Here is a 27,648-nt window from a genome sequence, read left to right as displayed (position 1 = left end):
GTTATAGAGATATGATTGTATATATCTATATTACTGTGATGTAAAGCAGTGCAGGATTATCACTAAGGACATGTCATATTTTAAAACCCCATCCCATAATTAGTGTTTGAGGTGTTTATTTACTAGCAGGAAATTCCCTCTTTGGTTTCTCATAGATTACAACAGGAAGTTCTTGTTGGATGCTGTGGAATCAGGGGCAAACCTTCCAGAAACCTTCCAGTAACTGAAATGCATTTTTTTCTTTTTTTTACACTGACCACCCACAAACCACAAATGATCCAAAGGAACAAATAAAAACCCTATATTACTTTTCCTGTGAAAGTCTTGACCTGAAATGTTAGTGCTTTTTTGTTTGGAAAGTATGAGAGTTTTTTCTTTCTATTTTTCTCAAGGGGGTACTTAAAAATCCTCAAGCGGTCAGTGCAACAAGGAACTTTAATTTTCAGCAGGATGCATGCTGTTTCTCATAGTTTATATTACTTATGATCAGTTATGTTGAAGAGGGTTATATTAGAATATCAAACACAGGATGGTATTGGCAATTAGTTTTAAGGGATCACTGGTTCTGAATACAATAAGAAATCTTTAAACATCTATCAAAGAATCCAGGTTATGAACCTCCATACCTCTTTGTCAGTATATTTACCTGCACAATGTAAACTTATATTGCTGTGACAAGTGAAAAAGCCCAATTATCCCAAGTGCTGAAACCTATATGACATTGCATTCATGCTTATTATCCACAATAATAAACTCTTAATAGTGTTATTACTTTAAGATGTCAGTGAACAGTATAACCTAATGTATTTTATTGTATTTGGGGCCTGTGGACTCATGCAACATACTTAAGAGGACTCTGACCTACATTGCTGCTCCCATCTTTAAGATTTGTAACTATGAGCAAAAATGTACTTATATACAAGTTCAAGCAGGTCACAACTGCACGTGAGTAAAAATGAGACATACATTTCTTTCAGTAACAAACCAGATCAGATACTTCAATTGTGCATTTTGACAGGTGTTTGCTCTGCAATTGCAAACCCATGCATCATTTAATATAAATGTCTCACATATGAAATGTTAATAAAACATTGATATTTCCTAATAACCAAATTAACTTCAGTCATAAAGTAGTGTGTTGAATTAAACTGCTCAAGTCTTTGAGTGCTAAATATTGCAAAAGCAGAAACAAAACAGTTAATGCTTCCAATCTGTAACCAGCAGCCCATCTTTACCTGAAAATGCTGTAGGGGAAGCGTGTCTGATCAAGTTGTTTCAGTCATGAGGTTTACAGGAAACGGTAAGACATGTGTGCCCACACAACTGTTTATCTGTTGGGCTGGGAAGCATGTTGGCAGTGTATGGGCTCCTTTGACGAGAAAAGCAAATAAACAAACCAACAAACCCACAAATGCACAAACAAATACACATGTGCAACTGTTGTGCAAATGTACAAATATCTTCTTTTTAGCCAATAGTATAATGATGTCTGTAAAAAAAATTTTTCCTAGTTTTAATTTAATCTTAATAATAAACCTGGTTGCATGTTTCTGCTAACTCATGTCTAACGCCTTATGAAGTATCTTGGATTGCTTGTACTGGCCATGGCGGCACCACTGTTCAGTGATGATATCAGTTCGTAAAGCAGAACACTTTTCTATTGACCATGATGCAGAAAGTTTATCATATTTATGTAGCATTGTATTTATATGGTTTTTCAAGTTACTTCAAAGAATGTCATGATACTACCAAGTTACATGTCCAAAAAACATATATATGTATTCAAAAATATATTTAGTTGTGTGTTAAAATGTTTGACTGCATTGGACTGCAAAAACTAGTGTTTAAAATGTTTACATTTCTAAATGGTGTATCTGTTTTCTTGAAGGGTCCTTCCACACATCTAACAGAGATCTTACAAAGTCCTTCAAGGAATAATTCACCAAAAAAAATGAAAATTCTCTCATCGTTTACTCACCCTCATGCCATCCCAGATGTGTATGACTTTCTTTGTTCTACAGAACACAAACGAAGATTTTTAGAAGAATATTTCAGCTCTGTAGGTCAATACAATGCAAGAGAATGGTGGCCAGAACTTTGAAGCTCCAAAAAGCACATAAAGGCAGCATAAAAGTAATCCATATGAATCCAGTGGTTTAATCCATGTCTTCTGAAGTGATCCAATTGGTTTTGGTTAGAGAACAGACAAAAATATAACTCATTTTTAATCATAAATCTTGACATCAGCAGTCTTCTTGGTGATTGTAATTTCAAGGTCAATTACACTTCATAGAGCACCATCTAGCGCTCTGTGCATGTGTCAAGGAAGTGTAATCGCGCTTGTAATCATGATCGTGCCTAGAGACTGCAATGGCAAGTGCAGTGAAAAAGGAGTTACATTTTGGTCTGTTCTCACCCAAAATTGATTAGATCAGCTTCAGAGTTCTGGCCACCATTCACTTGAATTGGATGGACCTACAGATCTGAGATATACTTCTAAATATTTTGTGTTCAAGAGATGTCAGTTTGCTCAATTCTCAACAAATAAATAAATAGAGGAAACACTGATGTAACATGCAACTAGATGGTACTTGCATGTTTTGATAGGTAACACTTGACCTGAGAAGTTTTGAGAACCACTGCTATGAAAGCATTATTGCTTACTCAGGAGTGACATCTTATGGTCATTCACTAGAAATGCGAGATAGAAAGAAAAAAAAACATACTTCCTTGACAAGGACGTTTATTGCATTTTCTATTTCTTGGCACACCTAAGATTCTAAACTTAATCCCGTACTGCTTTAATTTATTAAGTTTCATTTATTTTGCTGATAAGGTTGACTAAATTAGGGCCTTGTTTATCAAAGATTAATCAGTTCCATCCACAGTGTAATAAATGGCATTTTTGTTTCGTTTTGTAATGGAAAGTACCCACGAGTGCTGATCTGAGATCATTCCACTGTGCGCCCCTGTCTCGCCCCTCTTTTTTTAAATCTGATCTCAGATCAGCTGCGGCACCGAATAAGCGCGCGAGCTGGTGATTCAATCGCTCGAGCTGCCCGCGCGGTGTTTTCTGGGAGCAGTTGAAAGATTCAAGATGGCGGCGAGCAGGAGACTACACAAGGTAGACGTCGAAACCTCGCACTTTTTATACCTCTAATTGAGATTTATCTCACACGACCGCTCACTAACAAATTAAACATTAAGTTAACTCGCTAAAAATGCTATTTGATCGTCCGTTCGTGCTTGGTCGGCGTTGAAATGAGCGATTCACTCGCTCGATGACTCGGCTCGCCGCGCGTTTCCAAACATGAAGGAGGAAAAGCGCCGGCGGAGGCCGCGAGACGACAGAACTTGTTTTATGGGTCAAGAACGGTGAGGCATAGGGAGAGTGAGCACGTCGGAGTGGACCTCAGGGTCCTATTGAGTGGTTTCATTATTTGGCAGCTAGTAAATGATATAGGAATGTAATGTATGGTATGAAGGCAGGAGTGTCTGGTGCGATGGGTACCCTCAAACCGGGTTCGGTTGATTCAAGCCGGACCGAATCTTTTTGAATGAAATAACCGTAATGGGCCTTTTTCACACGCCAGTGTTTGGAACGCGGAATTAAACGTTTGCAGGATAAACTTCGACAGCGGTGAATGGGAGATCACAGCAGATATTATTTTCACTTACACATTTGCTCCAAGATCAAAAGGAAAAATCCACTCTTACGTTTGAATGACTTTGCAGAAGAGAATAAAAATAGAGAGCGGTGGATTAAGACAGTCAGATGGGAGAAGATGCCAAATTTACTGTCATTCAGCAGCTGTAATAGAAACCCTCTCACAGCTGTGGTAATTCAGTTTTTAAAACTAATTCCAGGGTAATATAACAAGCACAGTGTTAAATTTACACTCAATATTTATACAAATGTACCATATAAAAAGTGATTAGGTGAAGTTACGCCCTTGTGAAAAACCGAAACTGTGAGTTCATAACAAGCTTTCGCTTTATGAACTTCCGTCGTGTGTCTAGATCACCTTATTTAGTTCTTACAAGTGGTATATTTACTGTTATTACTGACGGGCAAATTCCCGTGTATTTGAGTTTCTGAGGCGTTTATGTGCTGGTTATTGTTTTTGTTTTGTTTGTTTTTTGTGGGGGGGAGACAGTGTAGCAGTCATCATGTAACGAATTTACTTCCTTATTGGTTTTTACTTCTTTACTGTTTTTGATTTGTGATTTTTTTTCTCCAGCATTGACTTAAGGTATAGATCATGAATGGGCCAGTCATGTTAGAAATCTTATTCTTTCAACATTTAGTGTGGTTTGGGGCAAACTTAAAGGGACAGTTCACCCAAAAGTGAAAACTCTCTCATCATTTACTCACCCTCACACCATCCCAGATGTGTATGACTTTTTTTCAAATGCTGAACACAAACAAAGATTTTTAGAAAAATATCTAATCTCTGTTGGTCCACACAATGCAAGTGAATGGTGGCCAGAACTTTGAAGGACTTAATTTATCTGTATCTCCCCCAAACCTATCATATCAGTTCTGAAGACATTGATTTAACCGCTGGAGTCTTATGGATTACCTTTATGCTGCATTTATATGCTTTTTGGACATTCAAAGTTCTGGCCACCATTCACTTGCATTGTATGGACCAACAGAGTTGAGATATTCTTCTTAAAAATCTTAATTTGTGTTCAGCAGAAGAAAGTAAGTTATACACATCTGGGATGGCAAGAGGGTGAGTAAATGATGAGAGAATTTTTATTTTCGGGTGAACTATCACTTTAAAGCAAACTGGACAGCTCACTTGTCTTGAACTGTGGGTCAGTTATTTATTTACAGTAAGCAACTGAGGAAGGGGTTGTTTCCTGGACGTATGAGGTTAAGACCTGGGTCAGGTTACACCTTTGGGTTACAGCTTAAAATCATGCAAGGTCTTAGATGGTATATTCCAGACTGTTGTTATTAGGATGCTTTAAATAGAGGTTCTACATTCATAAAAATACCTTTGATAATATGCTATTTTGCATCCCAGAGTGTTTTGCACTTACCTACAAATAAAAATGGTGATACTACAAATTCCCTTTACATACAATTTAACATATTAATTGTTAACAAACTTTTGTTTTTATCAGGAGCTTGAAGAAATCCGCAAATCTGGAATGAAAAACTTTCGTAACATTCAAGTTGATGAATCAAACATATTGACATGGCAAGGACTCATTGTTCCAGTAAGTGTTTACTAAATGTTTTTAGACCTTTTTTACGAATTGCGTGGTAATACTTTACAATAAGGTTCCATTCGTTAACATTAGTTAATGCATTAGTTATCATGAACTAACAATTAACAATATATTTTTACAGCATTTATTAATCTTTGTTAATGTTAGATAATAATAATACAATAGTTTATTGTTAGTTTATAGTTCATTAATGCTAAAAAATACAACTTTTGATTTAAAAAATGTTACTAAGTGTTGAAATTAACATTAAGATTAATAAATGCTTCAGTATTGTACATAAAGTTAACTAATGTTGTTAACTTATGCTAACAAATGGTACCTTATTGTAAAGTGTAACCAAATGTATTTCTATGTCATCAGCATGTGTATAACATATTCAGACAAGAAATGGTATATTTTAACACAGCTTTAGTATGCATCTGTTCTTTGTAGATTAGAAAATAATAGCTTGGCAATTGGAAGCAAAAAACAAACATTCTGAGACCGTATGATTGCTTGAGAAAGGTGGCAATTGTGTTTGAGAGTTTGCGTAACTCTGTAAAAGTTGTCCTGAGTGTTTCAGAGCATAGTTCTGGCTCTAGCTCAACTGCATTTGTCTCTTCATAATGCGATCAGCCATATCTGATCTCATACTACACACATTCACCCTTGCATTCTGGCATCAACATCAGTTTGTTGTTTGTAATTGCATACAGACATCAATTGAGACACTGTAGTCTGAGGTGTGCTCACGTTACTTTGTTTACCATGTTAACCTCCCTCAGGACAACCCTCCATACGACAAAGGGGCATTCAGGATTGAGATCATCTTCCCCGCAGAATACCCTTTCAAACCACCCAAGATCACATTCAAAACAAAGATCTATCACCCCAACATTGACGAGAAGGGGCAGGTCTGCCTGCCTGTTATTAGTGCAGAGAACTGGAAACCAGCCACCAAAACTGACCAAGGTGAGGTTGCACTACAGTTACTGGAGCATTTCTGAATAGGATGGGGTACTGAGAACACAGTTCCTTTTTTTTTTATATATATATATATATATATATAAATCCCGAAACCAATTGATTTTCATGACTTTTGGTTCTGTTAATAGTTTCTGTATGTGCAATTTTCCAACAATGTGGACCGAACACTGTACCAAAATACAGCAGCAGTGCTGCCCTCTACCAAAGTCCCTTTCAGTGCGAGTCAGTCCACTCAGCAGCCATCTTTACCAACGTTACCGGGCAGCTACCGGGCAGCTATTTACAATGTAAACAAGCGTCATGAAGTGCAGCTCCTATCTACTTGAATGGGAAAGAATGAAATCTTCAAATGTTTGGTCAAGGTTACAATCAAAGAAAATATTTTAAATCAGCAGTAAAATCTGACAACAATGGTATCATAAATTGTGCTGCTTTACCTCAGATTACATTAAAAATGCTATTTTTCAAGCTGGTTCAGCTAATGCGCATGTGCATTCTGGAGTTGATTGACAGGTGATCTCTGTATCTAAAAGCTGATTGGCTCTTTTACCTGTAAGGCGAGGCTTCCTTTCTAAAACCGTTGGGCGTTCCAGTTTCTCCCATTCATTTTAATAGAAGTGGCCCCTCTCTGTTAAATAGTCTGTGCCTCTACTGAATCTACCGTGTGAAACACACAGCGCTACATGTGTATTTTGATTCCCGAATGAAGGACTCTTATGAGACGCCACTTTTGAATCTATACAGTGCGAAACATACAGCGCTTACAGTATAATCCGATTCCTGGAAAAAATACTAATGATCTGATTCTTCTACTTCAGACCTGTTACTGACTGCTCATTTATATGACAGTGTGTAGTTAAAGATACACAGGTTTTGTTGAATTAAGTGACATTTTATAAGAGTAAATGCATGAATGAAATATGCTGTCACATTGTGTTACTATATTTAAAATATAGTTAATATTAATTATTGTATTGCATTTATGCCTCAAAGTCTGCAAACACACCTTTTACAAGAATTTTTAAATGTATTTCTGATTTGTTAAATCTGCTGTGTAGAAACTTGAAATGATCTCATCATTTGGTAACAGACTGCAGAGGGCAGTAAAAGGAGTAAGAATTGCATCTCTTATTTCCAAAAAATTCTTCCTCAAAAGTACTAAAAGGATCCTTACTGGATCCAGAATCGTTAAATTCCTTATGATTCCCATCCCTATTCCTGAACCCACATGAGCCAGACTATTAAAGCTCAGTTGACTAGTGCATTAACACACTCAGTCTGAAATGGGCACTTGTCATAATTTTTTATTGTAGAAATTGAAACTGAACATCTGTTTTTATATATATATATATATATATATATATATATATATATATATATATATATATATATATATATATAATACACCAATCAGCCACAACATTAAATCCACCTGCCTAATATTGTGTAGGTCCCCCTCGTGCCACCAAAACAGCACCAACCCGCATCTCAGAATAGCATTCTAAGATGCTTTTCTTCTCACAACAATTGTACAGAGCAGTTATGAGTTATCATAGACCTCTCTCATCAACAAGGCGTTCCGTCCACAGAACTGCCGCTCACTGGATGTTTTTTGGTTTTGGCACCATTCGGAGTAAATTCTAGAGACTGTTGTGTGTGAAAATCTCAGGAGATCAGCAGTTACAGAAATACTCAAACCAGCCCATCTGGCACCAACAATCATGCCACAGTCCAAATCACTGACATCACATTTTTTCCTCCATTCTGATGGTTGATGTGAACATTAGCTGAAGCTCCTGATCCGTATCTGCATGATTTTATGCACTACACTGCTGCCACATGATTGGCTGATTAGATAATCGCATGGATGATTGTTGGTGCCAGATGGGCTGGTTTGAGTATTTCTGTAACTGCTGATCTCCTGGGATTTTCACACACAACAGTCTCTAGAATTTACTCTGAATGGTACAAAAAACATCCAGTGAGGGGCAGTTTTGTGGACAGAAACACCTTGTTGATGAGAGAGGTCAACAGAGAATGTCAGTTTGAACCAGTCTGGCCAAAGTCACAGTAACTCTGATAACCGCTCTGTACAATTGTGGTGAGAAGAATAGTATCTCAGAATGCTATTCTGAGATGCGGGTTGGTGCTGTTGTGGCAGCACGAGGGGGACCTACACAATATTAGGCAGGTGGTTTTAATGTTGTGGCTGATCTGTATATATAAATATATTACAGCTCTGGAAAAAATTAAGAGACCACTGCAAAATGATCAGTTTCTCTTGATTTACTATTTATAGGTATGTGTTTGAGTAAAATGAACATTTGTTTTATTCTATAAAAGTACTGACAACATTACTCCCAAATTCTAAATAAAAATATTGTCATTTAGGGCATTTATTTGTAGAAAATGACAACTGGTCAAAATAACAAAAAAGATGCAGTGTTTTCAGACCCCGAATAATGCAAAGAAGTTCATATTCATTTTTAAACGATAAAAGTACTAATGTTTTAACTTGAAGAGTTGAGAAATCAATATTTGGTAGAATAAGTCTGATTTTCAATCACAGCTTTCATGTGTCTTGCCATGCTCTCTACCAGTATTTCACATTGCTGTTTGGTGACTTAATGCCACTCCTGGCGCAAGCAGCTCTGCTTTGTTTGATGGCTTGTGGTCTTCCTCTTGATCACATTCCAGAGGTTTTCAATGGGGTTTAGGTCTGGAGATTGGGCTGGGACAGGGTCTTGATCTGGTGGTCCCTTAATCTACACCTTGATTGACCTGGCTGTGTGGCATGGAGCATTGTCCTGCTGGAAAAACCAACATTGTCAGAGCAGAAGGAAGCAAGTTTTGTTCCAGAATAACCTTGTACATGGTTTGATTCATGCGTCCTTCACAAAGACTAATCTGCCCGATTCCAGCCTGGTTGAAGCACCCCCAGATCATCACCAATCCTCCACCTGGCCGTCTAATGGTTAGACGGAGACCTGGAGAGGCCTTCAAGCCACAGTGTCTCGCACCAACTGTGAAATTTGGTGGATGATTGGTGATGATCTGGGGGTGCTTCAGCAAAGCTGGAATAGGGCTCAGTCTCAGTCTGTGCTCAGTTTAGCTTGACAACCCAAACATGACCTAGATTAAATTATTTTTTTAAATCTGCTTGATTTGTACAAAGCTGAAGGCTATAGAGCGCAACAGTCTGGTTCTGGAAGTAAAGATCTCATCCATTTTCGCTACGAGGGGAGTAGATTTTTAATGATAACTTGTAAACATTTAAAGACAGACCTACCTTGAGCTCAGAGGTTGTTAATCTATAGTATATGCTTATGCTGAAGCCATCAGTCCACATTATTTCAACTTCATAAAAATTAAAAACAAAATTGTGGCCTATAGCGGAATTCCTGGTGAAGAACTACACTTCCCATGAATCCTGAAGGGAAACAATCCACCAATCAAAGAATCGTTGCAAACAAAGCATGCCAAACAAGATCTAAAGCGACCGCCCAGTTCCACGATGCACTGTGAATGACGCAATCGAGTCGGTCTCCTTACACTTTCAAACTTCGTACATCTCAACGTTATCTTTGGAGGGCTGAGTTTTGAGAAGAGTCTAAATCAGCAGGTCAGTCTCGTGGAAGTTCTAGAACAGCTAAAATCGCTTCCAGCACTTATAGTATTTCGACTTGCCCCTCCATTTCTTTAAAAAAAGCAAAAATCAAGGTTCCAGTGAGGTACTTACAATGGAAGTGAATGGGGCCAATCTGCAAACGTTAAAATACTCACTATTTCAAAAGTATAAACGCAACAAGACATAAACAATATGTGCGTAAACATGATTTTTATGTGATAAAATTGCTTACTAACCTTTTCTGTGTAAAGTTATTAGAGGCCGACTGATATGGGATTTTTGAGACTGATACTGATTTTAGAGGGGGAGAATTCACCGATTACCGATATGGTGGCTGATATATTTAATTTTTGAGCTGGAATGAAAACGGACCCTTTCTATGTGGATTGTGCACCAATATGACTATGCAGAGGTACTCAGAAGGCTGCTTTCTTAAATGTTTTTATCAAAGAATATTTGACATTATTATTATAATACATTGTCAACCAATTCTAGAAATGAACACTGAGAAAATAAAGAATAAATAAAAATATAATAAATAGTTAAGTAAACATCAGTACTGCATGTTCAGTATCAGTCAAATGCTGACTATTTTAATACTGCCAGTCAATAAGGGGTAGGTTGTAAAACAAGAAGCATTTACACCTGACGAGATAAACAGCGGCAGCGGTGTTACATCGTATTCCGCTATACAAGTTCAGGGGAAACTTTCAACAGTGGAAAACCAGACTTTTAAATATTACATTTTATAAATGCAATGACTGGAATTGTTCGGTTGAAGGGGGTACCAAACTGCGAATCCTGAACAAAACAGTGTGGTGAATACATGTTTACACATTATCTTCCACTCAGCTGACAAGGTATGAAAGTAGCTAAGTGATTAGCTATAAGCTCGTTGTCATGGAGAGTAAAAGATGGGCTTTATTTACTTTCCAGCATTGCGTCTCACCAACTAGGTAACAACGTAGCGTGAAATCAACACTCGGCAGACACAATCCAGCACCGCACCGTTGTCTGTTGAGCTGCAAAAAGATGCTCTGATGTTTACCTTTCAATCTGCTACATTACTGACTGCACTGACAAACTATAGCTGGCTAACAGCAAACAGACATGAGTGACATGGTTGTCAGGGACAAGGTTAATGTTATATTAGTTATATTGAAAAGGGAACATGATGGGGTCATTATTTATTAACCTTCCAGTATGTATTTCACAAACTAGTTAACAACTTACCGTGAAGATGCCGCTTAACTCCGCCCTGTATGCAGAACCGAGTGCGCTCTGCTGGACAAACTACGTTATGACACCAACTCTAAATCACCCCAAGTATTGTTTTCTGCATTATCTGTTCTGAAAAAAAGTTTTCATATCTGCGCATATCAGAAAACATGTACGCTGATACTGATATATCTGTGAAAGTCTAATATCGGTAAGTTTGTTGGCTAAATGTCAACAAACCTTAAAACGTCTGTAAAAATACTATTTGAACAAATTTACAGCTCAAATAACACGAGTTTTAACAGAAGAATTAATGTAAGTGCTTTTATAAAATTATAAGCTGCACATTTCTGCCTTTTAAACACTCCAAAAATTGGCCCCATTTACTTCCATTGTAAGTGCCTCACTGTAACCTCAATTTTTGCTTTTTTTAAAGAAAAAGTCACATTTATTTTTTGTGGTAATCGATATTATGCCACAATTGCTGTTGATTGAGCTTAACTTGTATTGGACCCGGAATATTCCTTTTAATGCAGAAAATGAATGGGGAAAAATACTTCCAGAACCAAGGCGGCTGAAAAAGTAGGTGTGTACTTGAAGCCATGGGATAATTTTTGTCATGTGTCCTCACTATTGTTTTAGAATTTAAATTTTTATATTAATTCTTATGTTGCCAGAGTTAGTGGTCAAATAGATTTTGTAATCTTATGTAAATGATATTCATTCATATTTTCGAGTCGTCTCTGAAACTTGGTGGCTTATTAACAGGATTGGATATCGCCAACCACCGGTACGTCATATTTGCAAAACGTCTCATGATTCAATACATTTTGATGCATCACAATTGAATCTCTATTTAAACTGCACTAAACATAAAAGAGAGACCCAGCGTTTTCGTGAGAGTGAGTGAATCTGTCAGATCAGTTTCATATTGTGTGAAAGAATTGTGATATACTGCCGTGTGCCGTCTTCTGCAATAAACATGTTGGGTTTTTATTTCCTAAATAGACTTGAAATGAATTGAGTTTTCATTTATTTCCATGAAAAGGGTCTTTTCTCTGCTTTGGCCCATACCTGCTGAATTTGAGTGAGAAGACCAGCTTGTCACAAGTTATAAAGCATAACAAAACACTCACTAGTGTGGAGATAAGATACCTGCATTAGACTTCATTCATCTATAAACCTCTGTTCTGTTGGTAACAATGAGTTTACATGTCAGCATTTTTGATTGTTTTCAAAAAAATCAATAACAGAGCAATTGACCAATGGTAATGGACATTTGTTTTTCTTTCTTTTACAGTAATTCAGTCGCTCATTGCCCTGGTGAACGACCCACAACCAGAACACCCTCTGAGGGCTGACCTAGCAGAAGAATACTCAAAAGACCGTAAAAAATTCTTTAAGAACGCTGAAGAGTTTACAAAGAAACACGGAGAAAAGCGGCCAGTGGACTAACAACACCAGACAAGTGTGTAGCCCCTCCAAAACCCAAACCCTTCCTTTTCCTCTGATCCTCTTCCCTCGCTCTACTACCTTCTCGACACCCAAACGGCAGTCTCTATTCCTCCCTTCCGCTTTCTCTCCTTCTCTCCTTTCCACATGTCACTCTAGTCGAGCTGGAGAAGTACAGCACAGCTGCAGCCTCCGTCTATAAGCAGGATGCCGTGAGGACATCTGACCTGACATCTGAGTTTGTGGTGTTAGCTTGAGGCCCTTACTAACTTTCTGCTATGTTTTTTTTTTTCTTTTTTTTTTTTCTTGAGTTTGAAAACATCAAAAGTTGGGTAGAGGATAACTTATGAAGTTGGAGATATTGAAATTGTTCAGGGAGTTTCAGTAATGATTGTTGTTTGACCCTTTTTGTAATGAAAAAATGAATCATTGCATTAATACACACACACACAAAAACTTTCAATCACTTTTGGGAGTGACAGATGAATTGTAATTTATCATGTATGTTATCATTTTGTTCCCTCAAATGGAAAAAATAAGAAGGATTTGAGGTTACACAGCTGGAAGATTTCAGCGACATATATTTCATGTAACCGTTTACTTTTCACTGCACTTGTTGGGTTGCACAGTATGTCTGAGGAACAGGCCCCTTTCAACCCTTTACTAAGCCTCAAATCGGCAAAACCACTGTAAAGTCAGTAACAAAGGTGGCTTAGAAGCCAATATTGTTATGATAAACTTTGTTTTGCAAATGAAAAAAAAAATGACAAATGCTCTGTGTGAGTGAATATAATTTTCCATGATGATCACTAATTTTAAACATCTCTCTTTTAACATGTTTCATAGGAAATTCTTGTATATTGTTACTGATTTGTTTTTTGTTTTTTTTGGTTTAAACATGGAAATGGCCCTTAGATTTACAGAGATGTACGCTACTGAGAAATATTATTCCCCCTTTCTCCGAAAACAGAATAAACGCAGTAGTTGACCATGAGTTTTCTAGAATATTCTTAAAGTATTTTTGAGTCATCAAATTCAACCCAGTTCATACTACTATGGTTTTTACACCATTCTTTAGATGATGGTGAAATAGGCATTAGTTTATTTGGGCTTTCAAGATATTTAAGTAATGTTTGCAGTATGCCTCAAATAAGCACGCTTGCACTCTTCACTGCTTTATTTTCATGCCAATGCAGACATTTTTTTGACCTACTTTACAAATGCTCCATATTTTATCTAAATAAATACAAAGTAAGATCAAGTACAGGGAATACTGTTATATGCTCAAGCCTTGAAAAGCTCTGCTTTGTTACTTTGGGTGTGCTGATCTTCTGATTGGTCTGGGATTTCCTAATAAAACCTATAAACCAATCAAATTGCTTTAAACTGGGATTCCCCAAGCTAAAAGAGCATTACTAATCTAAACCCTTGATTGTTTAACAAGTATAATATATAGGGGCCTGGGTAGCTCAGCGAGTATTGATGCTGACTACCACCCCTGGAGTCACAAGTTCAAATCCAGGGTGTGCTGAGTGACTCCAGCCAGATCTGCTAAGCAACCAAATTGGCCCGGTTGCTAGGGAGGGTAGAGTAACATGGGGTAACCTTCTCGTGGTCATGATTAGTGGCTCTCGCATGGGTAAGTTGTGCATGGATCGCAGAGAGTAGCATGAGTCTCCACATGCTGGGAGTCTCCATGGTGTCATGCACAACGAGCCTCGTGATAAGATGTGCAGATTGACTCTCAGAAGCCGAGGCAACTGAGACTTGTTCTCTGCCATCCAGATTGAGGTGTGTAACCGCACCACCACGAGGACCTAGTAAGTAGTTGGAATTGGGCATTCCAAAATTGGGGAGAAAAGGGGATAAAAAAACAAAAGAATAATACATTGGCATTAATAAACTAAATTTACAAAGACTACTATTAAATAAAACCTCAAATGTTTCAGCATGTTCTGAGATTCATGAACAGGCCTGAATTTAAAAACATGTTACTCTTAATATGTGACAAAAGAAGGTTGAACTCATCAAATAAAGGCTATTTTGTTCTAAATGAGTTTCAATAGGATGGACACAAAATACAAAGACATACACCTGCACATATATAAATGTGATTGCTCTGGTTGGTCTGGACACTTAATGCTTGTTCTAAAGACTGGTTGGGTAATGGTGTTTAACAATGGTGTGTATCATACATTTAAGTTTAGCACATTGTACTATTTAAGATATTTAATCTATAGGACTCAAATGAAGATTAACTGACCTAGAAGTGTCAGGTTAGACAAAGTCAAGCAAAATGACTTTTTACGTTTGTACTTTCCAAAGGGTTCCCACCTGTTTTTACCAATGAATTTCCATGACATTTCCAAGCAACTGTGAGTACCAGATGCAGGTTTTTAAAAAGACAGATGTGCTAATAAATCGATTAGACTGATTTGTGAACCATTTAAAGGAATAGTTCACCCAAAAATGAAAATTCTCTTGTTTACTCACCCTCATGCCATTCCAGATGTGTAGGACTTTCTCTCTTCTGCAGAACACAAATTAATATTTTTAGAAGACCATCTTAGCTCTGTAGGTCCATACAATGCAAGTGAATGGTGACCAGAACTCAAAAAGCACATAAAGGCAGCATAAAAGTAACTACAGTGGTTAAATCCATGTTTTCCAACATAAGCGTTGGTGAGAAACAGATCAATATTGGAATCCTTTTTTTGCTATCTCAATTTTCACTCACATTCTCTCATTTTAAAAGTGAAAGTGGAGATTTATGTTAAAAAAGGACTTAAATATTGATTTGTTTATCACCCACACCTATCATATCGCTTCTTAAGATACAGATTTAACCACTTGCGTTTTATGGATTACTTTTATTTGGCCTTTGTGATTTTAAGAGCTTAATGGTCTGGTCACCATTGACTTGCATTTTATGGATCTACAGAGCCGAGATATTTTTCTAAAACTCTTCGTTTGTGTTCAGCAGAAGAAAGAAAGTCATACACATCTGGGATGGCATGAAGGTGAGTAAATGATGAGATAATTTTTTGTTTTTGTGTGATCTTTCCCTTTAAGAAGACATGGAATAAACCACTGGATTCATATGGATTATTTTATGCTGCCTTTATGAGCTTTTTGGAGCTTCAAAGTTTTTGTCAGCATTCACTTTCATTATATGGACCTACAGAGCTGAGATATTCACCATCACAATAACTGTTCCAAAGCTGTTTTTCTGATTACTTTGAAAAGAAATTCATTAAATAAAATTGTGCTTTTAATTCAAGTTTACAATAAAAATATCAAATACATTTGTTACAAACACTGTACCCCAAAAATACAATGTATTTTAAAATATATAAAGTAACTGCTACATCTACATTTAATGGAGAGGTAAAATCTACATGTAGTACATTACAGTCATAAATATGGCAGTCAGATTGCATAATTATTTGCAATTTCATTATATGGATTTGAGAGCACTTGGTGCTCTAATGAGGCAGACATTTTTCTGATTGCACATTTCAATTACAAGGACATTCCTCTGACTGTAGTTACTGTAACATCTGTCACTGTGAAAATGTAGGCAGGGTTCTTCTGGTATGGACTGGACTTGGATCAGCTATCCATCTTAAATGGTTAACATTTTGTTTTCATTTACTTACCAACATGTCATTTTAAACTAGTATTGCTGGCTTTCTTAATGGAACATTGATAAGAATGTTGATTGTTTCCATTCAATAAAAGTGAATGTGGTTCTCCTTTTGTGTTCCATGGAAGAAAGTTAGGCATAACGGTTTGGAACAACACGAGGGTGAGTAAATGATGACATACTTTTCATCTTGGGGTGAGCTTAAAAAAAAAATAGAAATATTTAAAAATATTTTTTTAAATATTAAGAAATATATATAATTTTTGGAATTTTAAATGGATAGTCTCAAAGGAGAAATTGTAGGACATACTTATAAAAGACTTGTTTTAGCTCTCCTTTAGAGGAAAGTGGCTTTAAATGGTTTGGTCTGGACTTTGAAAGCAGCACAAATAAACTTTATGATCCATACCCATATGCTGCCATATTCCCAACTAAGCATTCACCCTCTAACAACTTATTTTAGTGAGGTCTGGGTCAAGATATTATTTCCTAAAGCAGACAGACATTCTATGCGTTGCAGTGTCCCAAAATACACTGCTCTGCATCCCTGAGTGTTTAAATGTCCTTAAAGGCACAGAGGTGGATCCTCTGTTGCCTGTAGTAGCTAAGCACCAATGGATCCCTCAAAGTATTCAGCTCATGAAGTCGGTCTGTAGACTGTGAGAAATCATCGGGTCCATCTCCACATCCACCCTGGTGAGGGTGACTTGGATATCCGGGATGAACCATAAGCTCTGCTGTGACTGGTCGATAGGAATCAGTTGTGGTTTCATCGGTCTGTGTCCGTATCAGTGGAGAATTCACACTGTCATCCAGTGATGATACTCTTGCCTCACGCGTGAAGACCAAAGCTCGTTTCAGGTTGGATATAGACATGTACTTACCCATGGTACTTAGGCCCAGGTATATGTCAGGCCATCTGAGGAGACACATAGAAATATTATATACATTAAAAGGGATAGTTCAAAATTCTCTCTTCAATTACTCACCCTAATTTTTTAGAAAAATAGCTCTGTTGGTCTAAACAATGCAAGTAAATGGTGGCCGGAAATTTGAAGGTCCAAAAAGCACAAAGGCAGCATAAAAGTAATCCATACGACTCCAGTGGTTAAATCCATGTCTTCAGAAGTGATATGATAGGTGTGGGTGAGAAAAAGATCAGCATTTATGTTCTTTTTTTTACTATAAATTATCCTCCCTGCCCAGTAGGTATCAATATGCATGAAGAATGCAAATTGCCAAAAACAAAAGAACAAAGTGAAAGCAGATATTTAATAAAAACTTAAATATTGATCTGTTTTGTTTTTTTACCCCAATTTGGAATGCCCAATTCCCTGTGCACTTTTAAGTCCTCGTGGTCATGTAGTGATTCGCCTCAGTCAGGGTGACGGAGGACGAATCCCAGCTGCCTCCGCGTCTGAGACTGCCAACCCGCGCATCTTATCACGTGGCTTGATGAGCACGTTGCCACGGAGACATGCCATCCACCGCGGCATCCACGCTCAACTCACCACGCGCCCCACCGAGAACGAACCACGAGGAGGTCAGGGCCAGTAAATGATGACAGAACTTTTTGGGATAAAACTATCCTTATTCTATCCTTGAAATTCATTTAATTTTATTTTTTTTATTTTTTATTACAATGTGCAAAGCTGTGGCTACTTTGAAGAAGCCAAAATATAACAGTTTTGACTTGTGTAACCTTTTTAGTAATAACATAATCCCTACTTCTATTTGAGTAATTCCACAGTTTTGATGTCTTTATTATTACTATTTTTAAGAACAATTAAGAATGAGTAGGTGTGTCCGAACATTTGACTGTCACATTGTACCCTGTGTGAAGGCTAAGATATGATGAAATTGACTATTATCCCGAAACAGTCCTCATCACTACACAAAGATCCTGAAGGCATAAAAACAATGAAATATTTGCAAGCGTACCAAAGTAGAACTTTCCAACTCCAAAATCTGGAGCGGATCATTTTATATACACTATGTTGCCTCACATACCTAATGTCATGGCGATGAAAGACCTCGACAGACTCAAGGGCATCTTTTTCAACCTGTGTGTAGAAGTCTCGAAGATGGGACGGGAGGAAGGTGCAAAATTTCAGGCCAGGTTCCACAGGGACTCGTGTGTAGGTGATCCCAAAATCAGAGAGAACTCGGGCAAACACCTCTCGCACCTCTGAAAACAATCATACACCTTAAACATGAATAAGGTGAAGAGAAATGCTTTTTCTACAATATGTACTTTGTTTCTGGCATTTTGAGACAAATGAATCCCTAAAAAGATTTTCCTATATCACACACTAAGTAACAAGCTTTAATTATATAAGGCTATACAGCTATTATAATAGTGCGGTCACGCCATGCGGGAATTACAGACTTTCTGACTTGAAAATGCGTTTACGTCTTCATAGAACTCGTAATCACCTACAAGTACATTGTGTCTTAAAGAAATGTTCCGGATTCAACACAAGTTAAGCTCAATTGACAGGATTTGTGGCAAAATACTGATTTCCTCCATCCTTTATAAAAAAGAAAGAAAAGCAAAATTAGCGGTTACAGTAAGGCACTTACAATGGAACTGAATGGGGCCAGTCCATAAACATTAAATAAATATTCCGGGTTCAATGCAAGTTAAGCTCAATCGACAGCATTTATGGCAGAGTGTTGTTTATCACATAGAAATCATTTTGACTTCTCCTTTTCTTTAAAAAAAGCACAAATCTGGGTTCCAGTGAGGCACTTACAATGGAAGTGAATGGGGGCCAATCTGTAAACGTTAAAATACTCACTATTTCAAAAGTATAGCCACAAAACACAAACAGTATGTGTGTTAACATGATTTTAGTGTGATAAAATCGCTTACTTTTTCTGTGTAAAGTTATATACAGTATTACAACTTCATTGCCATGACGATGTAATGTAAACAAACCCTAAAACGACTAACAATTATGTAAAATTAATTTTACAGCTCAAATATTACACAAGTTTTAACAGAAGAATTAATGTAAGTGCTTTTATAAAATTATAAGCTTCACATTTCTGCTTTTAAACCCTCCAAAAATTGGCCCCATTCACTTCCATTGTAAATGTCTCACTGTAACCTCAATTTTTTGCTTTATTTAAAGAAAAGGAGGGACAAGTCGAAATAATTTTTTGAGCTAATACACAGTTTCAAAAGTATAGCCACAAGACTTAAACATTATATGTATGAACATGTTTTTAGTGTAATAAAATCGCATACTAACTTTATCTGTGTAAAGTTAAATCCAATTTTACAACTTTGTTGCCAACAAAATCCTCTAATCCCGGTATTGGATATAACTTTACACAGAAAATATTAGTAAGCAATTTGTATCCAACTAACAAAAAGTATAATGTTTACATCTTGTGGCTATATTTCTGAAACAGTGTGTATTTTAGCGTTTATGGACTGGCCCCATTTACTTCCATTGTGCCTCACTGTAAACACTCACTTTTAATAATTTTTTGTGGTAATCAACATTATGCCACAAATCCTGTTGACTGAGCTTAACTTGTATTGAACCTGAATCATTTCCTTTAACATCTTCTTTATATTCAGATTCCATAATATTATCACAGGGAGTTGTTATGGGTTATTAAGTATATTAATAGCATAAAACAGCACAGAAATAAAATTCAATTGAAGGGGCATTCAGTAGTTCTCTAGCTAGCATTAGCATTGCTCTTCTTCGTGTACTTTAAGTACCGATACGACATTGGTGTTAGATGCTATACTGCCATCTTTCGACATGGATCAGCATGATAGTCTTTGCTGCCCCATCAGCTCTGGAATATCATTTGCATATGGAAAATGTCAAGAGTTTGAGGTTATTTCTAAAGTTATTTATTACTCCTATAATATAATTGCTTTGCCTAAAAACAAACATCAGAAATCAAGTGAACATGCTTCTACTGTTAAGGACAGATTATTATTTTCCCTCATATCAATAATCTTTGGAGACTGTCTATGTTTCATGTTATTTCTAAAGACAGTTATTACCTTTATTAGAGAACTGCTTAGCATAAAATAAACCTCAATTATCTAGCGATACAAAATGTCAAGGTGAAGGAATGATTAGAATTGTTTTGATGATCAAATTTAGCATGTCCATGAATACTGTATATGAAGAAGTCATTTTATTTCCAAGCAACCAACGTCATGGTTTACACAAAATCCACAACAATTGCTACTTTGCACAAAACGAATGAAGACGTAGATGCCTTGCCGTTACCGATGTTTACTCTAGTTTTTGCCTTCGCCGATCTTTCTGTCTTCTTACTCGAAGCAAGTTGCTTCAGACCTTTTTTTTTCTTCTTCGCCAGTACAGCTACTGGATCTCCCGTTGTTTCCGCTGCTAAAGCACGACAAATAAGTATGTTTCATTGCGTTCTGTCACCAAGACGATTTCCTTGTGTAAGCATACTTGGCAATAAAGCTCATTCTGATTCTTTTCGCTCTTCGCCTCACCAAACAACAATGTTCTAAGCATAACCAAGAGTATCTACATAGGCGGCAGCCAATGAGCGTGACGATTCTCTTCTTTAATGTTTAGTGAAACACCATGGGTCATGTGATTTCAACATGGTGAAACACATTGAAGGGGCTGACCTGCACCAAGTAGAATAAAACACTTTTTATAGAAAAATATTACGAGTACAGTCTTCATCTCATGTGAGTGTACACTATTCAGATCAAACTTCACAAAAACACAATCAATTCGTTAATGTGTAAAACTTTTTAAATTGGCTCCAAACTACTGAATGCACCTTTAAAACATATTATTGGGTATGTGACCATGTTATTCAACTTGACTTTTTCTTTCACTGTTACCTGGTAGCACGTGTACATGCTGGTGACCATCCATATGATCGGGCATGTGGCCCACCAGTTCAAAGAAATGGTTTACCTGGGCCCTGAGCTCCACCTCCACCTTTCAGACAGAGAAAACACAAATGTGGGTCTTTCAGCGGACAACAAATTCACCACTTTGCTCGGCTCTAAAGTCATCAATGAATCTTATTTTTCCAAAACCTTTGGAAGGTTTTTAGAGGACAGTATATTTAAAACTATGCATGCCAAGCAATTTTGATCACTGTCTGGTTCATCTTTTTCTGACCTACAGGCAGAAACTTAAATCAGCTAAACCTGTAGTAAAGATTGAAAGAGATGGACCAAACAGCAGAGCTGGAACTACAAGCCTGCATTGGCTGCACTGATTGGAGTGTTTTTGAAGCTGCAGACACCAATCTGGATGAGCTCACAGATACTGTGACATCATATATCAGTTTCTGTGAGGACATGTGCATTCCCACTAGGACTTATTTAACGTTCAATAACGATAAACCATGGTTTACAGGAAAACTCAGACAGCTTCGTCATGCCAAAGAGGATTCTTACAGAAGCAAGATAAAATATTGTATATTCAGGCCAAAAACACATTGACTAAGGAAATTAAAGTGGCTAAAAGTAGCTACTCTGAGAAGCTGAAAAATAAGTTTTCAGCTAACAAACCTACATCAGTGTGGAGAGGACTGAAAGACATTACTAACTTCAAGACACCATCCCCCAACACTGTAGAGAACCAACAAATGGCTGACGACTTGAATGTGTTTTACTGCAGATTTGAAAAGCCCAGTCTCACACCCCACACCCACTCTGACCTTTACTTCACACAAACACCAACACCTCTTGCAACCACACTCCTACCCCCCCCCCAAACTGCACTGTATTAAACAGATTTGTATTTGTACATACTATATGTACTGTATATATTTTTGTCTTATTGTGTATTTCTATATATATTTATATTTCTATTCGCTCTTTATTTTTGTTCTATTTTTTTATTATCTCTGTCTTGTTGTTGTATTGTTTGTGTACTGGAAGCTTCTGTCACCAAGAAAATTCCTTGTATGTGGAAGCATATTTGGCAATAAAGCTCATTTTGATTCTGATTCTTTTAGCAAAGGATGTCTAAATGTCAGTACATTTTTCCTCTTCCTCCTAATTTACAACTATTTAGGATTTTACATAGTGGTAATTAATTAGTTGGCAATATCTGATAACTTCAGGAAATCAGCTTTACATCAGCAGGTACCTGCTACAAACTCAGTTTAAATTCAGTTTAAAAAGTACACAATGACATATCATATCTTCTTTAGAGCAAGATAATAAAATTATTCCTTGTAGTGCCACTTTAAGCAACCTTTGACACGATACCACATCTTTTGCACTGTGTTACAACATACAGGAGCTCAATAATTCAAAGAAAGTATTTTATTAGACTGTCTGTGAAAGTGATGAAGTATAATGTGGGTTTTTCTTTCAGGAACTATGATTTTAGCTCTGATGTATTACAAGTAGTGCCACATGGATGCCCAGCTCTATAATTTAAATTTGCTTGCATGTTGCTTTCAGTTGTATTTCTTCAGCTTTGAGTTTCTTTGACGTGAGCTGCTAATACTGCTCACCTTGTCCCTGTTTTGGCAATATAGATCATTGTAAGTCCCTACCTCTGACATCTTGAGCTGACCACTCTGCAAAACGTCCCGGAAGCCCATCTTGCCATGGAAGAAACCATCCTTGTTGAGTAGCGTTGAGCCCTTCAGTTCCCGAGACACTGGAAGACCCTCTGAAAGATTGGCATGGAGTCCAATAGGGATGTGATACCTGTGTGTGAGGAGATATGATGACCTTAGAACTTAAAGAGATAGTTCACCCAAAAGTGAAAATTCTCCTATTTACACACCCTCATGCCATCCTAAATGTAAATGACTTTTTTTCTGCAAAACACAAACAGAGATTTTTAGAAAAAATATCTCAGCTCTGAACGTCCTTTCAATGCAAGTGAATGGTAGCCAGAACTTTTAAGCTCCAAAAAAAAGCATATAAATGCAGCATAAAAGTAATCCATACGACTCCAGTGGTCTTCTAAAGTGATATGTTAGGTGTAGGTCACCCTGTTCCTGGAGCCCACCAACACTACACATTTTTGGATATCTCCCTAATCAAACTCATCAGTTTGTTAGTGGAGACTCCAAGACCTGAATTGGGTGTGTCAGAAAAAGGAGATATACAAAATGTGCAGTGTTGGAAGGGGCTCCAGGAACAGGGTCGAGAACCACTGGTGTAGGTGATAAACAGATCAAATTTTAAGTCCTTTTTTACTATAAATTCTCCTCCTTGCTCAGTAGGTATGCACAAAGAATGCGAATCGCCAAAAACAAAAGAAGTGAAAGTGGAGATATATATTAAAAAAGGACTTAAATATTGATCTGTTTCTTACCCACACCTATTATGTCACTTCAGAAGATATGGATGTAACATCTATAGTCTTATGGATTACTTTTATGCTGCCTTTATATGCTTTTTGGAGCTTCAAAGTTCTTGCCACTATTCACATGCATTGTATGGACCTACAGAGCTGAGATATTCTCGTTTGTGTTCAGCAGAAGAAAGAAAGTCATTCACATCCGGGATGGCATGAGGGTGAGTAAATGATGAGAGACTTTTCATTTTTGTGTGAAATTTTCCTTTTAAAGGTCAGTGGCCAAAAGATACATGTATGGATATTTTAAAGGTCAATACAGGTATTTAGAGAGCAAGGTAGCCAATATAATGCCGATACGTATATTACATTTTAACAAAATGTAGCAAATAATTGCTGAATTTAAATGAAAATGAATTTTGCACAATATTTACTTTAAAACACAAAATGTGCACTACACATTGACAAAGACTTCAACAAATTTTGGAGGTGACATTAGGTGCAACGACCACAGTTTTCATCTAAAGTAACACTTTTTCCCAGTACTCATATGAGAACCTCCCTTGTCATCCCTATTACTTTACAGTTTCATTCTACATCCTCTTGATCAATACTTGAGAAATATTAGGCTATTATCAACTGTTGTAGATCAGTAGCCATACCTTTTGGCCAGGTCTGACGCATGTTTTGCTGAGACTGCATTCACCAATAGAGACACATTGGAGATCCCACCAGCTTTGAAACAATCCACAATGCCTTGATTCCTTCTCTCACAGTACCCAAAATCATCTCCTGTCACCACCAACTTCACCTTGGGTTGAGGCATCTTCTCCTCGCCTTGCTGTTGATACAAACAAGACACCAACAGATCTTTTCAATAAGGACCGAGACAGAAAAGTGTTAGTCTTGGCAGGGTGAGTCATTTGATGAATTATAAACCATTCAGTAAACAGGAACGGTTTCCTTGAATCAACACGTCACAATAGATTTAGTCAGAATTCTGAGAAACACGTCATAGTAACATAGAGCTTCATATGACCGGTCTCTTGTGAACGTGAGTCCCAGCCGAGAAGGAGAAAGCAGCTTACCGAGAAATCACCGGCTGCTGTATAAGAGGGTCCGTTCACACCGAACACGTCCTTGCTAAACGCAATGTCCCGAACGCACGTCTCTCGAGACGCGTTTTAACAGTTGACTTGACACTGCGTCTAAAAAACGCGGCGCAAAGGCCAAAGATCAAAGATGTCCGTCTCGTGCAAGTTTACATAAGACAAACTATTGAAAAACAGCGCGAACGGACGCAAACGATTTCGGTGTGAATGGCCCCAAGCCTACCTTCTTATTCGCTATATCTGGGTAACACTAACAGCTACTACTGCCTTGTCATTCAGAACCGCGAGTCACACGCGGTTTACAATCTTTACATACATATCTACAGCAGCCCGATAATATATGGGTGACATATGTCGGTTAAACTTTTCATATCAGAAAGATGAATTATCATAATTAATGTTGGCATGTTTGGCAGAAATAATACAGGAATCGGTTACCCATTTAAAAAAAAGTTTTTTGCCATTTGTCCCTTTTTACAGTGTATCGCGTCCAACCCTGTGCTGAGCGGACCGACGCGACCGAACGCGTAACAATGCTATTTCCTTTTCCGGAGTTCTAGCGCCCTCTGCAGGGCGTGACTAAAATAACGCCAACATGTGCAAGCGTTTATTTAAAGGGAACCCCAAAATTAAAAATTCTGTCATCGTTTTCTCACCCTCATGTCAACCTATATGACTTAGCCTATATATCCTTTTCCCATATATATTGAAAGTGGGAAGAGGGACTGCGCATAAAAATAATAATAATAATAATTAAGCTATGGCAAAGGGCAAGATAGTCAAGGAATATCAAATTACATTTCAGTTTGTTTGTCACACAAAGCTTTTGTATGGCTTCAGAAAAGTTTCAGTATAGGGTACAACAGGGCTTAAGACACACCTTAAGAAAAAAAAAAGGTGCTTATTTTCTGGTCACAAAGTGTATCGAGATTTTAAAAATGCATTAATTTATATTGTATATTGATGGAGCAAAATACAGTAATTTGTGTGAAGAGTTGTGTGAAGTGTTTTGATTCATTTTTTTTTAAAGGTGGCGAGGGAGTGATTTCGTGTAAATATAGAGAAATAGTTATAGGGCAAAATTTTTCAACATAGGCAAATACTTTTAAGACAGCACGAGGCTTTTTATTTTTTATTTATTTATGTATTTATTTATTTTTTAGTAACAAATTAAAATAATGCTTATTCAAAATAAACACTTCAGAAAAGGGTTAACCATTTTCTGTTCGTTTCAATCACAAATTGGCAACCTAATAACATCTCAAGTATTTTATAAACAAATTAATCTCCACTGTATTTGGATCAGTCAGTGTAAGCCCACTTTAAACATTCCTCATAACAAATATATTCATCCCACTTAATAAAAACAGTTCATTTTTTTATTATTTTGTTTTATTTATTTATTTATTTATTTCATTTATTTTTGCCCCAAATACCATCCTTTCGCTTATTGGGCAGTTATTAAAATGATTTAGTGACCTTGAACAAAACTTAAAATGCTAAATAATTATTTTGTCTTAAAATAAATGTGTTAATTTGAGGGATTTTAATTAGCTACATAAATCTGCAATATTTTAAAAATGATTAAATATTAGATAAAATTACCTCAAAATCAAATGCAAGACACTGCACACAATAATCTAATGGATCAGGAATGTTTTGTAGTGTATAGTGACAAACAGATGTTTAAGAAAGTACTTTGGTGAACTATTTCTGTAAGGGTGTCTCTCCCTGATGCATGTAGACTCAGCTGTCAATAACAGAATTCAATAAAAATATGCATAATGTATTTCAATAGACGATTATTTATTGAGGTAAATGCAGAGAATAAACAACTGATGCCTCATAAATGGTATAAACTTATTTTGGTAAAAAAAAGAAAATGGTCTATAGGCTAAACTTCTGTTAACACTAGAGGTGGAAATAACTGGAAGGCTACTGAAACTTGCAATGCTTAAAAGGTCACAACACGAGCATAAAAGGTCACACATTTTTTTATAGTGAATCTGAATATTAATATTTCACAGACAAAATGTATATCATATTTTAATATTTTACAGTCACCACTCCACTAACAGTCAAATTCATCCTTCAATGCAGCCAATCTTGTCTATGGAAGCAATGAGAAATATAGATTAATGAAAAAGAAAGTGCTAGACATAGAATGGAAGGATGAAATCAAGGTTTTGGGGGAAATACAGAGATATTGAATATGAACATCTTTAGTCAGATATTAATTATTTAACAGTAATGTAAAACAATATGTTGTCATATAGGCTACTCACCAGTTCACATGAATGTTATCCTTGTACACAGACTTTAGGCAGCAGGTGTGACTTTGCTTGTGTCTGTGGAGGCTTTGAATGTTTTCCCAAGACACATAACCTCATTTAGAAATATGGAAAAATTCACAGAGAGAGAGAGAGAGAGAGAGAGAGAGAGAGAGAGAGAGAGAGAGAGAGAGAGAGAGAGTTAATGTTAATGATGGACGTTCATGGAAATTTTCACATTTATAACAGAACAATAACATGAAATGACAGCATTTATATCATCAAACAGACTTTTGGAATATTTCGATATTTGATGTTTCGATATTTTATCTTACAGACCGGCTGAAGAGACAAATCTTTAACTGCTTTATAATGTAAACAAGTGTTAGGTATAATAAAAATGTAGGCTTTATGCCCTGCCTGTTACCATTTCTTTAGCTGTCAGTAAATTATTATTATTGTTGTTGTTTTAATTATTATACCTGGTAATCCCAACTTGTCAGTGTATACACCCCATTATGTGCACGTTTCCTTGTGTCCTGCAGACGGCGCTAGAGAACATGAAACGCAAGACCAAAGCTGAATCAAAATTGGGCATGATTATGATCTTTTACAAATAAACTGCGTGATTAATCTTTGAATATAGAAAAACATTAAAATAAAAGTTAAAAGCTTTTAAGCTATTTCAGTTTGGCTTGCCACAATATTTAAATAAATAAATTTTAAAAAAAATCTAATTGAAATAAAGGCTTTTTAACATTTATGTTAGAAGTGCTTTGGACTATCATTTGTCTATATATATTGATGACTGATT

General features: G+C 36.7%; 2 protein-coding genes across 4 annotated transcripts; one reads left to right on the top strand and one right to left on the bottom strand.

Moving 5' to 3' along the window:
• Window positions 1-3,071: 3,071 nt before the first annotated feature.
• On the top strand, window positions 3,072-13,502 carry ube2l3b (ubiquitin-conjugating enzyme E2L 3b). The gene is made up of 4 exons (XM_051658775.1): window positions 3,072-3,124; window positions 5,137-5,232; window positions 6,009-6,195; window positions 12,357-13,502. The coding sequence occupies exons 1-4, from the start codon at window positions 3,098-3,100 to the stop codon at window positions 12,509-12,511; spliced, it is 465 nt and encodes a 154-aa protein (XP_051514735.1). The 5' UTR covers window positions 3,072-3,097; the 3' UTR covers window positions 12,512-13,502.
• Window positions 13,503-15,766: 2,264 nt separating this feature from the next.
• On the bottom strand, window positions 15,767-25,108 carry ydjc (YdjC chitooligosaccharide deacetylase homolog). Of its 3 annotated transcripts, none has more exons than XM_051658742.1 (6): window positions 25,003-25,108; window positions 24,115-24,293; window positions 22,698-22,854; window positions 21,019-21,118; window positions 18,165-18,342; window positions 15,767-17,073 (listed from the first exon to the last, which is right to left on the bottom strand). In XM_051658742.1, exons 2-6 carry the CDS (start codon window positions 24,276-24,278, stop codon window positions 16,710-16,712), a joined length of 963 nt encoding a protein of 320 aa, XP_051514702.1. In that variant the 5' UTR covers window positions 24,279-24,293; window positions 25,003-25,108; the 3' UTR covers window positions 15,767-16,709. The 3 variants fall into 3 exon arrangements, with proteins under 3 accessions (XP_051514702.1, XP_051514691.1, XP_051514709.1); XM_051658731.1 differs by lacking the exon at window positions 25,003-25,108 and adding an exon at window positions 24,541-24,996; XM_051658749.1 differs by lacking the exon at window positions 25,003-25,108 and having other exon boundaries at window positions 24,115-24,527.
• Window positions 25,109-27,648: the final 2,540 nt, after the last annotated feature.

This window comes from Myxocyprinus asiaticus, chromosome 3 (genome assembly GCF_019703515.2).
Source record: "Myxocyprinus asiaticus isolate MX2 ecotype Aquarium Trade chromosome 3, UBuf_Myxa_2, whole genome shotgun sequence".
NCBI lineage: Eukaryota > Metazoa > Chordata > Actinopteri > Cypriniformes > Catostomidae > Myxocyprinus > Myxocyprinus asiaticus.
This window is presented reverse-complemented; position numbering and strand designations above follow the sequence as displayed.

Coding starts and splice junctions, on each gene's coding strand:
- ube2l3b (XM_051658775.1), top strand. CDS start 3,098: ATGGCGGCGAGCAGGAGACTACACAAG. Junction 3,125..5,136: donor CGAGCAGGAGACTACACAAG/GTAGACGTCGAA, acceptor TGTTTTTATCAG/GAGCTTGAAGAAATCCGCAA. Junction 5,233..6,008: donor GGCAAGGACTCATTGTTCCA/GTAAGTGTTTAC, acceptor AACCTCCCTCAG/GACAACCCTCCATACGACAA.
- ydjc (XM_051658742.1), bottom strand. CDS start 24,278: ATGCCTCAACCCAAGGTGAAGTTGGTGGTGACAGGAGATGATTTTGGG. Junction 21,119..22,697: donor GTCAGCTCAAGATGTCAGAG/GTAGGGACTTAC, acceptor TCTGTCTGAAAG/GTGGAGGTGGAGCTCAGGGC. Junction 18,343..21,018: donor GCATGTACACGTGCTACCAG/GTAACAGTGAAA, acceptor GATTGTTTTCAG/AGGTGCGAGAGGTGTTTGCC.